Here is a 13,798-nt window from a genome sequence, read left to right on the forward strand (position 1 = left end):
TTCTTGGAGAGATTTCTCATACAAAGAGATATTTGAGAGAGGTTTCACATACTTGGAGAGATTTGGGAGAGATTTGACATTCTTGGAGAGATTTCTCATACAGAGAGATATTTGAGAGAGATTTGGGAGAGATTTCTCATACTTGGAGAGATTTGGGAGAGATTTGACATTCTTGGAGAGATTTCTCATACAAAGAGATATTTGAGAGAGGTTTCACATACTTGGAGAGATTTGGGAGAGATTTGACATTCTTGGAGAGATTTATCGTACAGAGAGATATTTGAGAGAGATTTGGGAGAGATTTGACATAGAGAGAGATAGAGTGAAAACGGTTGAGAGAGGTTCCATGTGAGACAATTGTGAGTGTCCGGCATCGCAATGCATGGTTTGTAAACCCTGTTAAAGCCTTGTTTAAGGATCTTACACACTCCCGGTGAGTATGCAACATTGTTTTATCGGTTTGGGTCGCCACGTACTACAGTTTTAGGTTAAGGAGACCTAGATGTTCGCACTTTTTGCTTTATGATTTCTCATTAGAATAGAAGTTATGTAGAAGTTTCATAGTGTAAATTTTAGTACTCACGGGCAAATTGAGTCAAACGGTTTGACTTGCTGACTTTAGTTGACTTTGACTTGACCGAAATTTGACGGTTGTCACACTTACCTCGCTGCATCAGAACACACACGAGCCCTTGGTTCGATGCATCGCAATAGACTATGAAGTCCTCTATCCCTTCGGGGAGAGATAGTATTGGTGCAGTGCACAAGGCTCGTTTGAGCGTTTGGAACGCTCTCTCTTGTTTCTCTTCTTAGTCAAAGGCCACGCTTTTCTGGGTCAAGGTTGTAAGAGGTTTCGCTATTCGGGAGAAGTTATGTATGAATCTGCGGTAGTAGCCAGCGAGGCCTAGAAATTGACGAATTTCAGTAGGCGTCTTCAGTGCTGACCAGTTCTCAATGGCTTTAATTTTGGATGGGTCCACGTGGATTCCCTCTTCGCTTACCATGTGTCCTAAGAATTCGACTCTTCGGATCCAAAATTCACATTTCGAGAACTTCGCATAGAGTTTCTCCGTTCGTAAAGTTCCTAAAACTTGTCGCAGGTGATCGCCATGCTCTTCCTTACTTCGGGAGTAGATTAGGATGTCGTCAATGAAAACGATGACGAACTGATCCAAGTAAGGTCGATATACTCTGTTCATCAGGTCCATGAAAACTGCGGGCACATTGGTCAATCCGAATGGCATCACCACGAACTTGTAGTGTCCGTAACGAGTTCGAAAGGCTGTCTTTGGAACATCCTTCTCTGGTACCCGTAACTGGTGATATCCGGATCTCAGATCAATTTTGGAAAAATAGTTCGCCCCTTGCAGTTGGTCAAATAGATCGTCTATGCGAGGCAGAGGGTAACGATTTTTGACCGTCAGTTTGTTGAGTTCTCTGTAGTCAATACACATACAGAATGATCCATCTTTCTTCTTAACGAACAAGACTGGTGCTCCCCAAGGTGAGAAGCTTGGTCTTATGAAGCCCTTGCTGAGCAGTTCATTAAGTTGACCAGATAATTCCTGTATCTCTGCTGGTGCTAATCGGTAGGGCGACTTGGCTACTGGGGTAGCTCCTGGAACTAATTCGATTCTGAACTTGACCTGTCGTTACGGAGGTAATCCTGGTAGCTCTTCTGGGAAAATGTCGGGGAAGTCGCTCACTACTGGAATGTTCTTTAGTTCTTTCGTTTCGAGGCTCGTGTCGACGACGTGAGCAAGGAATGCATGGTATTCTTTACGCAGATATTTCTGTGCTTGAATACTTGATATAATACGGAGACTCGCACCGGGTTTGTCGCCGTAGACGATAAGAATTTCGTTAGACGGAAGGTTTAGGCGGACTGATTTCTCGAAGCACATGATGTCGGCGCAATGAAGACTCAACCAATCCATGCCGATGATAACGTCGAAGCTTTTAATCGAGACCGACATAAGGTTGATTGGGAATAAATGATTATCTAGAGTTAGGGTACATCCTAAGTATATGCTACTGGTCTTTTCTGTTTTTCCATTAGCCATTTCTACTGTGAATTGTTCTTTAAGTGCGTGTGGTTGTTGTTTAAGCATGAGAGCGAATTTATGGTTCACGAAGCTTCGCTCCGCTCCACTATCGAACAGAATACATGCATAGGAGTTATCGAGGAGGAACGTACCAGTTACCACCGTCGGGTCAGCAACTGCTTCCCCATGGCCTATTGCCAGTACCCTCCCTGCTCCGCCAGCATTCTTCGCTTTGGGGCAGTCCCTCTTAAAGTGGCCTGCTTCGCCACATCCATACCAAGTTGGGCTCGCGCTAGAGCCGGGGACTTGGGTGATCGGTTGTGCCGGGAACTTATAGAAACGGACGGTGTGTCCTTTCCTGTTGCAGTTAGAGCACTGTATTTCACGGCAGGGGCCGTTGTGGTGAAAGTTGCATTTGTTTCACTTAGGCAAACTTCCAGCATACTGCTTCATCGGAGCAGTAGCAGCAGCAGGGGTCACCGCGGCATGCACTACCACAATTTGGTACTTTTTGGCAGGTCGCTACTTCTTCTTGTCATCCCAGAACTTCCGCTTGGTGTCAGCGGGTTTGGAGGGTTCCGGGATGGTTAGGGTTGTTGTGGTTGCAGGGGTTTTGACTCCATGGTCAATGAGTCGTTGTGCCAGTCGCTTGGCACTATCGAAGGTAGCGGGGTTTGATGCTAGGACATTCCCCTGATATGGAGGCACTAGCCCCCATATGTACCTTTCGATCTTTTTCCCCTCAGTGGGAACCATATTGGGGCAAAGGGCCACCAGTTCGCTGAATCGGGCAGTATAAGCGACAATGTTGGTGCCCTTCATGGTCAGGCTCCAAAGCTCCTGCTCCAATTTCTGGATTTCGCCCCTCGGGCAGTATTCCTCAATCATGAGGTCTTTCATTATTTCCCAGCCTATGTCGTTGGCTACGACGAGGGTTAGAGCTTTAACGTAGTCATTCCACCATGTCAGGGCCTTTCCTTCAAATGTGCATGCGGCATATTTGACTTTGCTCGCAGCAGGGCATGAACAAATTTCGAAGACTGATTCAGTCTTCTCGAACCATTGCGAAAGGGAAATGACTCCGCCGGTCCCATGAAAGGACTTTGGCTTGCAGTTGGTGAAATCCTTGTTAGAGCACTCTCTCGAGCGCACAGGGGTTTCAACCGGAATAGAGTTAACAGGGGTTCCACCTCTGCTAGCATCAGTAGAGTGATATTGTGCCATGGCAGTTGCCACTACTGCAGCTACGGTAGCATTTAGGGCTGCTGTATCGATGACCGGAGGTGGAGGAGGCGGTGGAGGTGTAGGGTTATTCCGGGGAGATTTGCAAGGAGGCATCTTTCAGCTATAAGTTTATAAAGATAAGCAAAGTGGTAAGAATCAATTTGTAAGTAAGGTGAGAGTGACACATGGACTAACTAACCATAGCCCAACAGTTGAATGAGTGTTTGAGATCACAACAAGGAAGATTAGTAGGAAAACAAGAGTGTAAAGATTTTTCCCACAAATTAGATAGATGTCAATAGTACTGGTATTACCGATGTAATAAGTTCAGGGAAAATCGACCTAACAATAGGTCTTACATCATACCAGACGGAAAAGTTTGACAGTTCTTAGATTCCTAATTAGAGTACTAAAAGTTAGGAATATTTTACAGACAAGTGCTACTTAGAGCACAAATGTTAAATGCTAATCCTTAACCCAAAATATAATGATGTACTAGACATCATCTAACGGCGATGAGTATTCCTCGGGAGAACCCTGAGGTCTCTCATTTGACGGATCACCTCTTGAAGGTGTCGTTCATGAGCCCTTTGACGAGCTCGAAGTTCCATGACTTCTGCTTGAGAGGCAACCAGATGTTGCTGTAGGGTTTCATTGGTTCTCCGGGTCCGTTCCATGTCTTCTTCGAGACGGCGGATGCGGACTATGTTGACACCAGAGTTGGGTTTATAGTTTAGTATATCTTTTATGGGTTGATATACTTGATTCACTATAAACAATTCTCTAATACCAATCTGTCACACCCCAAAACCAAGAACGGCGGAAACGTTCTGGGGCGGAGGATGTCATGTAAAGTATCACAACACAGTAAATGTAAATAAGCAAACAACATCATCCATTGCATTAAATATATAGTTTTAATACAAGCATGTTCTGTACAGTTATATACACCAAAAATAATGTAAATCAAAATAATAGGATGAATCTTGGATGCGCTCCATCTTCTCAAAATCTGGCCTCGGTACCTGTCTACTGATGACCTGAGAATACAAGTTATTTTGAAAGAGTTTATTAGCATTAAGCTGGTGAGTTCATAAGTATTTTAGTGTCGGTATTTGTCATCCAAAAACGTTTGAACATGTATCAAGTGTAAGTTTGTAAAATCTTAGTAAGTGTTTGTAATTGTTTGTATGAGTTTGAATCTCTCAGAAAAACCTATATTTTCTATTAAAGTAGCCTTCTACCAAGGCTTAACTGTTTTGTATGCTCGTTTGTTGTAAAAGTGTGTAATTTCCCAAGTGTAACTATCATTTAACAAAATATAGTTTGTACATTAAAGTTTAAGTGAAACAATCACTAAAAGTATGTAATGGGTAAATTATTGTAGTACTGTAGTGTTGTATTATAGGAACTACTGCTGTACTAACTACCTTAAACCGGATTTATATTAAGGTATCATGTGATAAATTGCACCATACTATCGACTGGTAACAACGACATACGAATGGTCGTAATAACGAAATGACGTTTGGCACCCGCAGACCTGCAGGTCCGGCTGTAGCTAGCAGCAAGGTGTAGGATAGTCAATCCAGGATAGATCTATACGCAAACTCACGTTCTCCCTCCAAGAGAATTCTGGCTACAACTCGGGCCATGACATTTAAGGCATGCTCCAATACAGTGGATCACAATTGTTAACGTGTTCTTGTATATGTAATGTAATGAATTGTTCTAGTATAGTTGTATATGTTCTTCCTTTGGTATAGTTGTATATGTTCTCTGTCTAGTATAGTTGTATATGTTCTCTTTCTAGTATAGTTGTATAAGTACTCGTAGTAATAAGTATTGACTCATGAATGAACTGACTCATTTATCTAGAAATTGTAGTAGTATGATCCTATGTTACCCCGATGGTAACTTACTGATGATGTACTGATAAGTATGAATATGGAAGTACTTTTATGTCTATACATGTATATTTGATATATAACTAATATTGAAACGACCTTCGGACGGTTACCCGAAATCCCATCAGACCACATCCAAATCGAGAAAAAGGAAATAGGGCGGATGACCTTCCTAAGCCCTTTAAACATTTCTTATATATCTATACATATATGGGCATGCAATTTATAAGAAGTAAAACAAATTTTAATAAAAGCATTTGATAAGTAAAAGAGTTTGTAAAACATTTTGAAGTAAAACAGTTTGATAAACAGTTTGAACAGTGATAAAATCATTGGTTTTCTAGTTATTAATCGCATGTGATTAATGTAATCACATGTGATTGATATAATAACTATACGTATTTAACTTGTATTCCCCCCATAAAGTATTTAAAACATTTAAAAGCATTTCAAAGATTAATTAAAGGGGTATGAACTCACTTGTGGCGAGTGGATTGGATTGAAGTATCGGATACCGTGCTAGGTGGCAAACGGAGACTTGTTCACACGCACAAGCCTAGTTATCATATAATGAGCATATATATATAACTAATTAGCCAAATAATAACTTATTGGAATAAGTTGGGACACTCAGGAACATGTAAACACTTTGTATAAGTGTTATAGGTCCTAAGGGTTGTTTCTAGGTTGTTATGGGACAAGGCTAAAGGGGTTTAATGTACCAAAGGGCTTTATATAAGAGTTTACTATGCAATAAACCCCACAAAAGGAGTTTACTGTCATAAACCCTTGAGTTTACGGCCGTGAACTCTAATCTTGGTGGTTTTTGTTGTTTTGAAGTGTTGTTTGATTTCTAGAATAAGCCTTGCTTGGTGGTTTAATCCTTTGGGTAGTTTAGGGCCTTAAAATACTCCTTTGAGGAGTTTACGGCCAAAAGACCATTTCTTTTGGAGTTTACAACCGTAAACTCTCAAGGGATGGGTGTTTTAATTCTTTCAAGTCCCTTGCACAAGTAGGATAATTTCTAGGCTTTTGTTTAAGGCTAAAGAGGACCCTAGGTACACTTTAGTGCCCTTACTTGGTGTTTACGGCCCAAGAGTTGTTCCTTGGCCGTAAACTCCCTTTAAGGGGTGTTCTTGATGTTTAAAAGTCCATAGATTAGCTAGGATTAAATGGGTATTAAAGTCTAAAGCCTTAGGAGTAATTAGGACACATTTTCTCCCTTGAATTTGGAGTTTACGGCCTAAGACTTTCTTGGGTCGTAAACTCCTAAATCTATGTGTTCTTGATTGTTTTCTAGCCTTAAATGTACATACATATCATCCTAAGCTAGTTACCTAACAAGGAAATGGGACTAGATAGCCTTTAAGCTTCGTTTTGGAGTTTACTCCCCAAGAACGTTCTTGGGCGGTAAGCTCCCGAATCTCACATATTTGACATGTAATCTATGTTATTAAGCATATAACAAGCATTAAATAACAACTAGAGAAGTGTACTCACGATTTGGGACGAAAACACGAAGATCCGTGAGTGAGAAAATGGCTTTTCTCTAGTTGGAAATGTGAATAATGAATGACTTTAGTTCAGAAATCTATTTATAGTCCTGAAATAGTTTTGGCAGAAAATATTTTTATTCCGGAATTGATTTCTAATATAACCGAGTTTTGGAATAACAGTGTTGCACAAAACCGTAGTGCATCCACTCTCCTGATATTTACTGAAGTGTAAACCCTAAATTACTCCAACTTATACGAAAAGTATGAAAATCGACTATGACTGTTATAGCTTCTATTGAAGTGATATTGTTTGTATAGAATGGAAATTTTGGGTTGTCACAGAATATAAAGTACAAAAACAAATGGCTGAAAAGTTGACAATTATCAGTTTTGATATCCCAACTTTAGGGGAATGTAAATCATTGAATATTAATCAAAAAATGACGAAATTATAGTCTAAACTCATGTAGAAACTCTAAACTACAATTTAGAAAAAACCACATGTCAATCCGAGTTCAAACGAATTATATATGCATGTTTTAAAACATTCATAGAATACAAAAAAACTAAAAAACTAAAAACTTTCAGCTTTGATATCCCGACTTTGGCGGACTGTATGTCAATGAATATAAAACTAAAAATGGAAAACTTATAGTCTAAAATCATGTACAAACTCTAAACTACACGTTGGAAAAAACCACATGTCAATCAGAGTTGAAACGAATGAGATATGCATCTTTTAAACGTTTCACAAAAACCGGTTCCGACCCTAAAAGTGGTTGCGGTTCCTAACACCGGTTTCTGGTTTTTAGACCCGATTTACCCGAACCTGATGAACCCAATCCCGGATTACCCGGAACCCGAATAAAGCCAATTTTTAAACCCGGAACTGGAACCGGTTCTATATATTCCGGTTCTAACGGTTCCGACTCCGGTTCCGATCCAATTTTTCGGTTCTAAATCTCATCCTTACTTACGATTCTTGGCACATAAATTGTAAGCCAAATTGCCAGAAAGATTCTGTGAGTGTTTTAAGAAAAACGAGAGCTATTTTTCGTGTGTAGCTTCTAAAAGGAATAGTCGTTTCTATATAATAAATGAGATTAGGGTTTCAATAGGGTTGAGCCGTTATGAGTTCCTTTGGAATCAAGTTAGCGGGACCTCAATCAGGGGCGCTGCCCCGAACCCCCGACTTGTCGCCGAACCAACTTCCAATTCAATCTTATACATGCGTGTACTCTGCACAAACCTCATACATATATTAGAGTATAAATTATGAAACCCCTTAGCTCATATGTTAGTTCCAGTAAGGGGTCGTTTGATAGCTGCTAACTGGGTAAGAACTGACTGAGTTAGACGCTGGCTGAGTTAGAAGTTCTAACTAAGTTAACTTCTGACTGAAACTTGTTGTTTGATTTTACATTTGACTGATTATGCAAAATGACTATATTACCCTGAAACAACATTTCTTCGTAAAAACATTCAACCTACAGTAAAACATAATAACTATATTACCCTTGAATAAAATAACATATAAAATCCAAAAGTAACGATATAATACACAACACTTTTAGGTATAAATCTGACAATCTACACACATATTCCGTATGTACAAAATTGTTCTTTTTTCCTTCTTCCCATTCTTTCTCAAGCTATTATCATCAACCCCATACTTCATAATCCATATACAATAAAACTCATAATCCATATACAATAAAACATATCGATTTTAAACGCCTTTGAATTTCCTTTTGATCGCATCTTTTTCAATTTGCAAACATCAGCACAAAACTAACTTCCTGATTGATTGTTAAGGATGGAACTCCAATTTTGACCATCCAAACTTCTTTGACTTTTAAACTCAATTAATGCTTCCGTTTACTATTGTAAATCATAATCGCATCGTCTTGCATCTGATTTCAAACATTTAGAATAAAAAATATCATTAACTTTGGAACACCTGAAAATGAAGGCTTCGTAATTTCGTTTAATTCTTTACTAAACAACTCGTCAATCATCAATCAAATAATTTTCAATGTCAAAGAGTCACACCACAAATTCGATTATTTCAATACAAAAGATTATTATATCTTTAATATATTGCTTCTTGATCAAAATCAAACTAGTCGATTTGATTTTTTTTTTCCAGACCACACAGAAACACAATTAAATCTTCATATTAATTTCCAAAATCAAGCTAATCGATTTGATTGTTTTTTTCTAGAATCAACCAAAATGAAGTTCTTTACAGAAGCAATACAAGGTATCCCATAACTGGAAATCTATTGTGAATCAGAAATCGTGTTGCAGAGATAGAGAGGAGATTAGAGAAGAAACTAACGATGAAGGAGGCCGGAGACGACGATTGCGATGGAAGACGATGCTGGAGGAGGAGGCCGGAGTTTGAGGAGGAAGCGGTGGAGCTAGCTGTCCTTGCGTTCGTTCTTTGGCGACGAGGAAGAAGAGCTGCGAAGGATTACATATATTTTGGGAGGAGAAGGGCAAACAAATGATTTTACTCGGTGAGCTCTTTTTTTTTTTGACGGACCGAATCAACAACTATTAGCGGACTAAGTCAGCAGATCAAATGCAAAACAAACAATCTGACTGGACCGAGTCAGACAAAAACCTCTGACCGGACCCAATCAGCATCTAATCAAACAGGCCCTAATTTAAAAATGATATGGTGATTAATGTATGAATAGGTTATATGTAATTAATTTAATATAATTTAATTAATCACCAACAAAATTTACAATATAATTTAATATGAATAGGTTATATGTAATTAATGTATTCACACACACAAACACATACACTTACACACACATACATCCATATATATATATATATATATATATATATATATATATATATATATATATATATATATATATATATATATATATATATATATATATATATATATATATATAACAAATGGATAAACTATATTTTCCACTCCTCGTAGAGATGATGATGCGCTTGTTTTTTCATCAATTTAGCAACCTGGACATGTAACAATAAAGAATACAGTTCGACATATTAACTTCGTTGATAAAATTAAGATATAAACACCAAAAAGAAAAGAAATACAAGTATTTCATGAGCTACACATAAAAAGCTTGATAAGTTGTGAAGTTCAAGAAATTATAGACATATTTCGAGGACCAGGCATTATTTCAGTTTTGTTATGAAATAATTAATGGTTATAACTAAATTACCTTAAAATTTCAGAAGTATTACTATACATAATTTTAAATTGGTATGTAATTAATTTTATAATTATAACTAATATCACATCATAATTTAAAAAATAATAATAATACAAATGGAAAGAGTTAGAGAACATGAACTTTATTAATACAAATGGAAAGAGTTAGAGAACATGAACCACAAAAATTTTGTATCTAATATAAAGTTAGTATATGAAACTTTCGTAGGAGAACTAATGTAGCTTTTATTTGGCAAGTATCTAATTGAGGGTAAATGATAATTAATAACGCATGAATAGTTAATTTACATTCATCCCAAAAAGATTAGAAATGATTCAACCACTGACATGTTATAATAATAAAAATGAACGTGATACTTTGTGCGATGCTTCATTGCTATTATCTAGTGCTTTTTTATTATATATATATATATATATATATATATATATATATATATATATATATATATATATATATATATATGCTTCATTGCTATTATCTAGTGCTTTTTTATTATATATATATATATATATATATATATATATATATATATATTATATATATATATATATATATATATATATATATATATATATATATATATATATATATATATATATATATATATATATATATATATATATATATATTAAACTTAGCCTCCAACATGAACAGTAAAATGAAGAGTTTTTACAAAAAATGGCACTTCCATTGTGCTGACAGGATTTAAATGTTGGAAGGAAAAGCTGTTGGGTATTTTTTGTTTGCTTTTTTATAATTCTATACATGTGTTATTCATCGTGCATGGTATGTACTTTTTTCATGTATATCCATTCTGCTTGCCTATGTGTGCTCTTTCTTCCCGATTTTCGCTTTGCGTCTCTACTTCTCATTTCAGGTAAGGGTTCCTCCTGATTATTTATATTTCCTTCATTTGTTGTTCTTCTTTTTGGTATTGTGTTTCGGGTTTCTTTTGTGTTTGTTTCTGTGGGTATGGGTCTTGGCCAGGATCGTCGTTGCGGTGATGTTGCTTCCTCTTCCGGTTTGCCTTCTGTTACTCACGGTAGAAATGTTCGGCGGCGGTTCTATTGACGGACAGATGGTTTTCGTGCTCTCCCTGAATATGTAGACTGTGGCAACTGTGATGCAGTCTGCGGTTATTGTGGTGCTTTTTATTTTTTGGCTTGGAGAAAGATATTTGAAGATGTCTACTCCTCAGCATCCGAGATACCATCGATGTTGTAAAAGTGGTTCTGTTGTTCTTCCGTATCCTTCTAGAATGTCGGTTAAATTTACCGGCTTGTTTACTAACGACCATTTTTACAGGACATTAGAGTGTATAACAGTATGTTCTCTATGACCTCTTTTGGAGCAGATGTTGATGATGATGTCAATGATGGTCGAGGGCCTTTTGTGTTTAAGATTTCTAGACAAATTAGTCACAAAATTGGTTCCCTTTGTCCCAACCCTCAGAAAGGACCACGATTTCTTCAACTTTACTTATTTGACATAGAAAATGAAGTCGATAATAGGTTGAGGGTTTTTGATGGTCCAAGAAAACCAAATCTGGATGAGAGCATAGTCTTCTTTCTAGTTAGTTTTTTTTCTAAGAACAATGAATATGTACGAACATTCAAGACTGCAAAGGATGTTGCAGACCAACAAAATATAGCCTCTTATTCGGTTCGTTTGTTCAGCAATGTTTCGGATCGTAGGTATGATCTCCTTTCACCAAGATCGTTTGGCTGCATTGTTAGTGGTGATGACAGTAACTGTACTGCCTATGATATTGTGGTCCATTCTAATTCTGGTCTGCCATAGCGTATTAGCAAGCTTCATCCCTGTTACATGCCCCTGCAATATCCGATTTTGTTCCCGTATGGTGAAGATAGTTGGTCTCCACGGTTGAAATTGAAAAATGAGATTGGTATCCATGCTCGGAGTCTTACGGTTAACATGTATTATGCATATCAGATCCATGCTCGGCAAGGAATATGGTCTCCATTTTTAAGTGCCTCTCGCCTCTTTCAACAATATCTCGTGGATGCATATACCTGTATTGAGGCTGCACGGTTGGACTACATTGCTAAACATCAAGAAAATCTTCGTTCTCAGTATGGTAGTGGGTTGTATGATGCACTTTCAAAGGGGGATAGGGATAGTCGGTTTGTAGGCAAACGAGTTTTTTGCCAACATCTTTTACAGGAGGCCCCCGGTACATGTATAGCCACTTTCAGGACGCACTCGCTATATGTAGAGTTTATGGTAACCCACAATATTTCATAACTTTCACATGCAATGTAAAATGGCCTGAGATACGCCGGTACATGGATAGATATCACGAGAAGGATCCGAATAGCAGGGCAGATATCATTGCAAGAGTTTTTAAACTGAAGGTTCATGCTTTTATCGACTTCTTGAAACGAGACAAGACCTTTGGTGATGTTGATGCGTGTATGTTATTTTGTTTCTCTATGAGTTGAAATGTTCTTTTAATTCAGAATATTTTTTATTCAAATATCTTATAAGGTGTTTGATTTTGATGATTATTTTGCAGTGTGTTTACTGTGTATTTTGTCACCTGAATGAGACAAATATAATTGAGGTTATTTTTTTTATGGAAATATGTTATAAGTTGTTTGATTTTCATGCTTATTTGGCTGTATGTTTACTCTTTATTCTGACACCTAAATGAGACAAATATAAGTGTATGCAAGTGTTTGTTCATTGAAAACTGTTATGTTGAAATTTTGTTATGTATACAAACGTTATGTAGGGGCGTTTTAGTCCAAAATTGTTAACATAACTTCTTTTACACCTATAAAGGTAGCATGTAGGGAGAATTTGGTACAAAATTCTTAAAATCAGTTTTCTTTCTTTACAAAGATTATGTAGGGGAATCTTCATCCAAAAATCTTAAGTTTTAAATTTTTAACGATACACTCGCTATGCAGGGTCTGTTTGGTCCAACTGTTGTCACCACCTATTTTCGTAGGATACCATCTGTTTTCATTTCAATGGTTTACTATTTTTATAGGGGAGTTTTTCAGTCTTTAAATGTTTCTATGCATATATCATGTAACAATGTCACGATTGTATCCTTCCATTTGTCATCTGAAATTCTTACAGTTCTGTTTTTCCATCCATATTAAATTACATTTTTTTTCTTATCTTGCATCTTCCTGTATTTCGTACATCCTAAATTTCACTTACATATCACTACCATAAAACAAAGTACATTTCTTTTTATTCAACACATTTACTTATCCTCACAGATTTTTATACAATAGAGTTTCAAAAGAGAGGTCTTCCACATTGTCATACGTTGCTATGGGTAAATAGTTCATCTAAGATACGGAATGCTGAAGATGTAGATACATATATAACTGCTGAACTGCCAGATCAGTTTGTGGAACCAGCACTGTATAGAACAGTTACTGCGTGCATGATTCATGGTCCATGTGGTCCGCTAAATGATAAAGATCCATGTATGTTGGATGGAAAATATAAGAAACATTTTCCAAAGCCATTTCTCGAATCTACATTCTTTGATACTGATGGTTATGTATGTTACAAACGTTCTTCAGCAAGAAAACACATAACACCACGTGGGATTCCCATAGATAATGGGTATATTGTACCCTATAACAGAAGGTTATGTTCTCGGTTTGATGTGCATATTAACGTTGAGTAATGTGGATGGAACATGATGATAAATTATCTCTTCAAATACATTTCTAAAGGAGCAGATCGTGTTAGATATGCACTAGAAAAAAATGAAAACAACAGATAGAGGTGGTCCAAGTGTTGTCACAAATAATAAGCTGGATGGAAAAGAAAAACACTCTTCTTTCGTAAATGAAATTCAAAATTTCATAGATGGATACATCTGTCCACATGAGGCGGCATGG

At 37.1% G+C, this 13,798-nt stretch overlaps 1 protein-coding gene and 1 long non-coding RNA gene across 2 annotated transcripts; one reads left to right on the forward strand and one right to left on the reverse strand.

Moving 5' to 3' along the window:
• Positions 1 to 8,160: 8,160 nt before the first annotated feature.
• On the reverse strand, positions 8,161 to 9,283 carry LOC145034022 (uncharacterized). Its single transcript, XR_013677836.1, has 2 exons — positions 9,014 to 9,283; positions 8,161 to 8,585 (listed from the first exon to the last, which is right to left on the reverse strand). It is a non-coding gene; the product is annotated as an uncharacterized LOC145034022 (long non-coding RNA).
• Positions 9,284 to 12,214: 2,931 nt separating this feature from the next.
• On the forward strand, positions 12,215 to 13,581 carry LOC145036138 (uncharacterized). The gene is made up of 2 exons (XM_078984613.1): positions 12,215 to 12,341; positions 13,163 to 13,581. Exons 1-2 carry the CDS (start codon positions 12,215 to 12,217, stop codon positions 13,579 to 13,581), a joined length of 546 nt encoding a protein of 181 aa, XP_078840739.1.
• Positions 13,582 to 13,798: the final 217 nt, after the last annotated feature.

The sequence above is a fragment of the Lactuca saligna genome, chromosome 3 (genome assembly GCF_052625555.1).
Source record: "Lactuca saligna cultivar CGN05327 chromosome 3, ASM5262555v1, whole genome shotgun sequence".
In the NCBI taxonomy this organism is placed as follows: domain Eukaryota; kingdom Viridiplantae; phylum Streptophyta; class Magnoliopsida; order Asterales; family Asteraceae; genus Lactuca; species Lactuca saligna.

Bases quoted from the DNA above. Each gene is read 5' to 3' on its own strand.
- LOC145036138 (XM_078984613.1), top strand. From the start codon at position 12,215: ATGGATAGATATCACGAGAAGGATCCGAATAGCAGGGCAGATATCATT. The intron at 12,342-13,162 runs GTATGTTATTTT...TTATCCTCACAG, and splicing joins CTTTGGTGATGTTGATGCGT to ATTTTTATACAATAGAGTTT.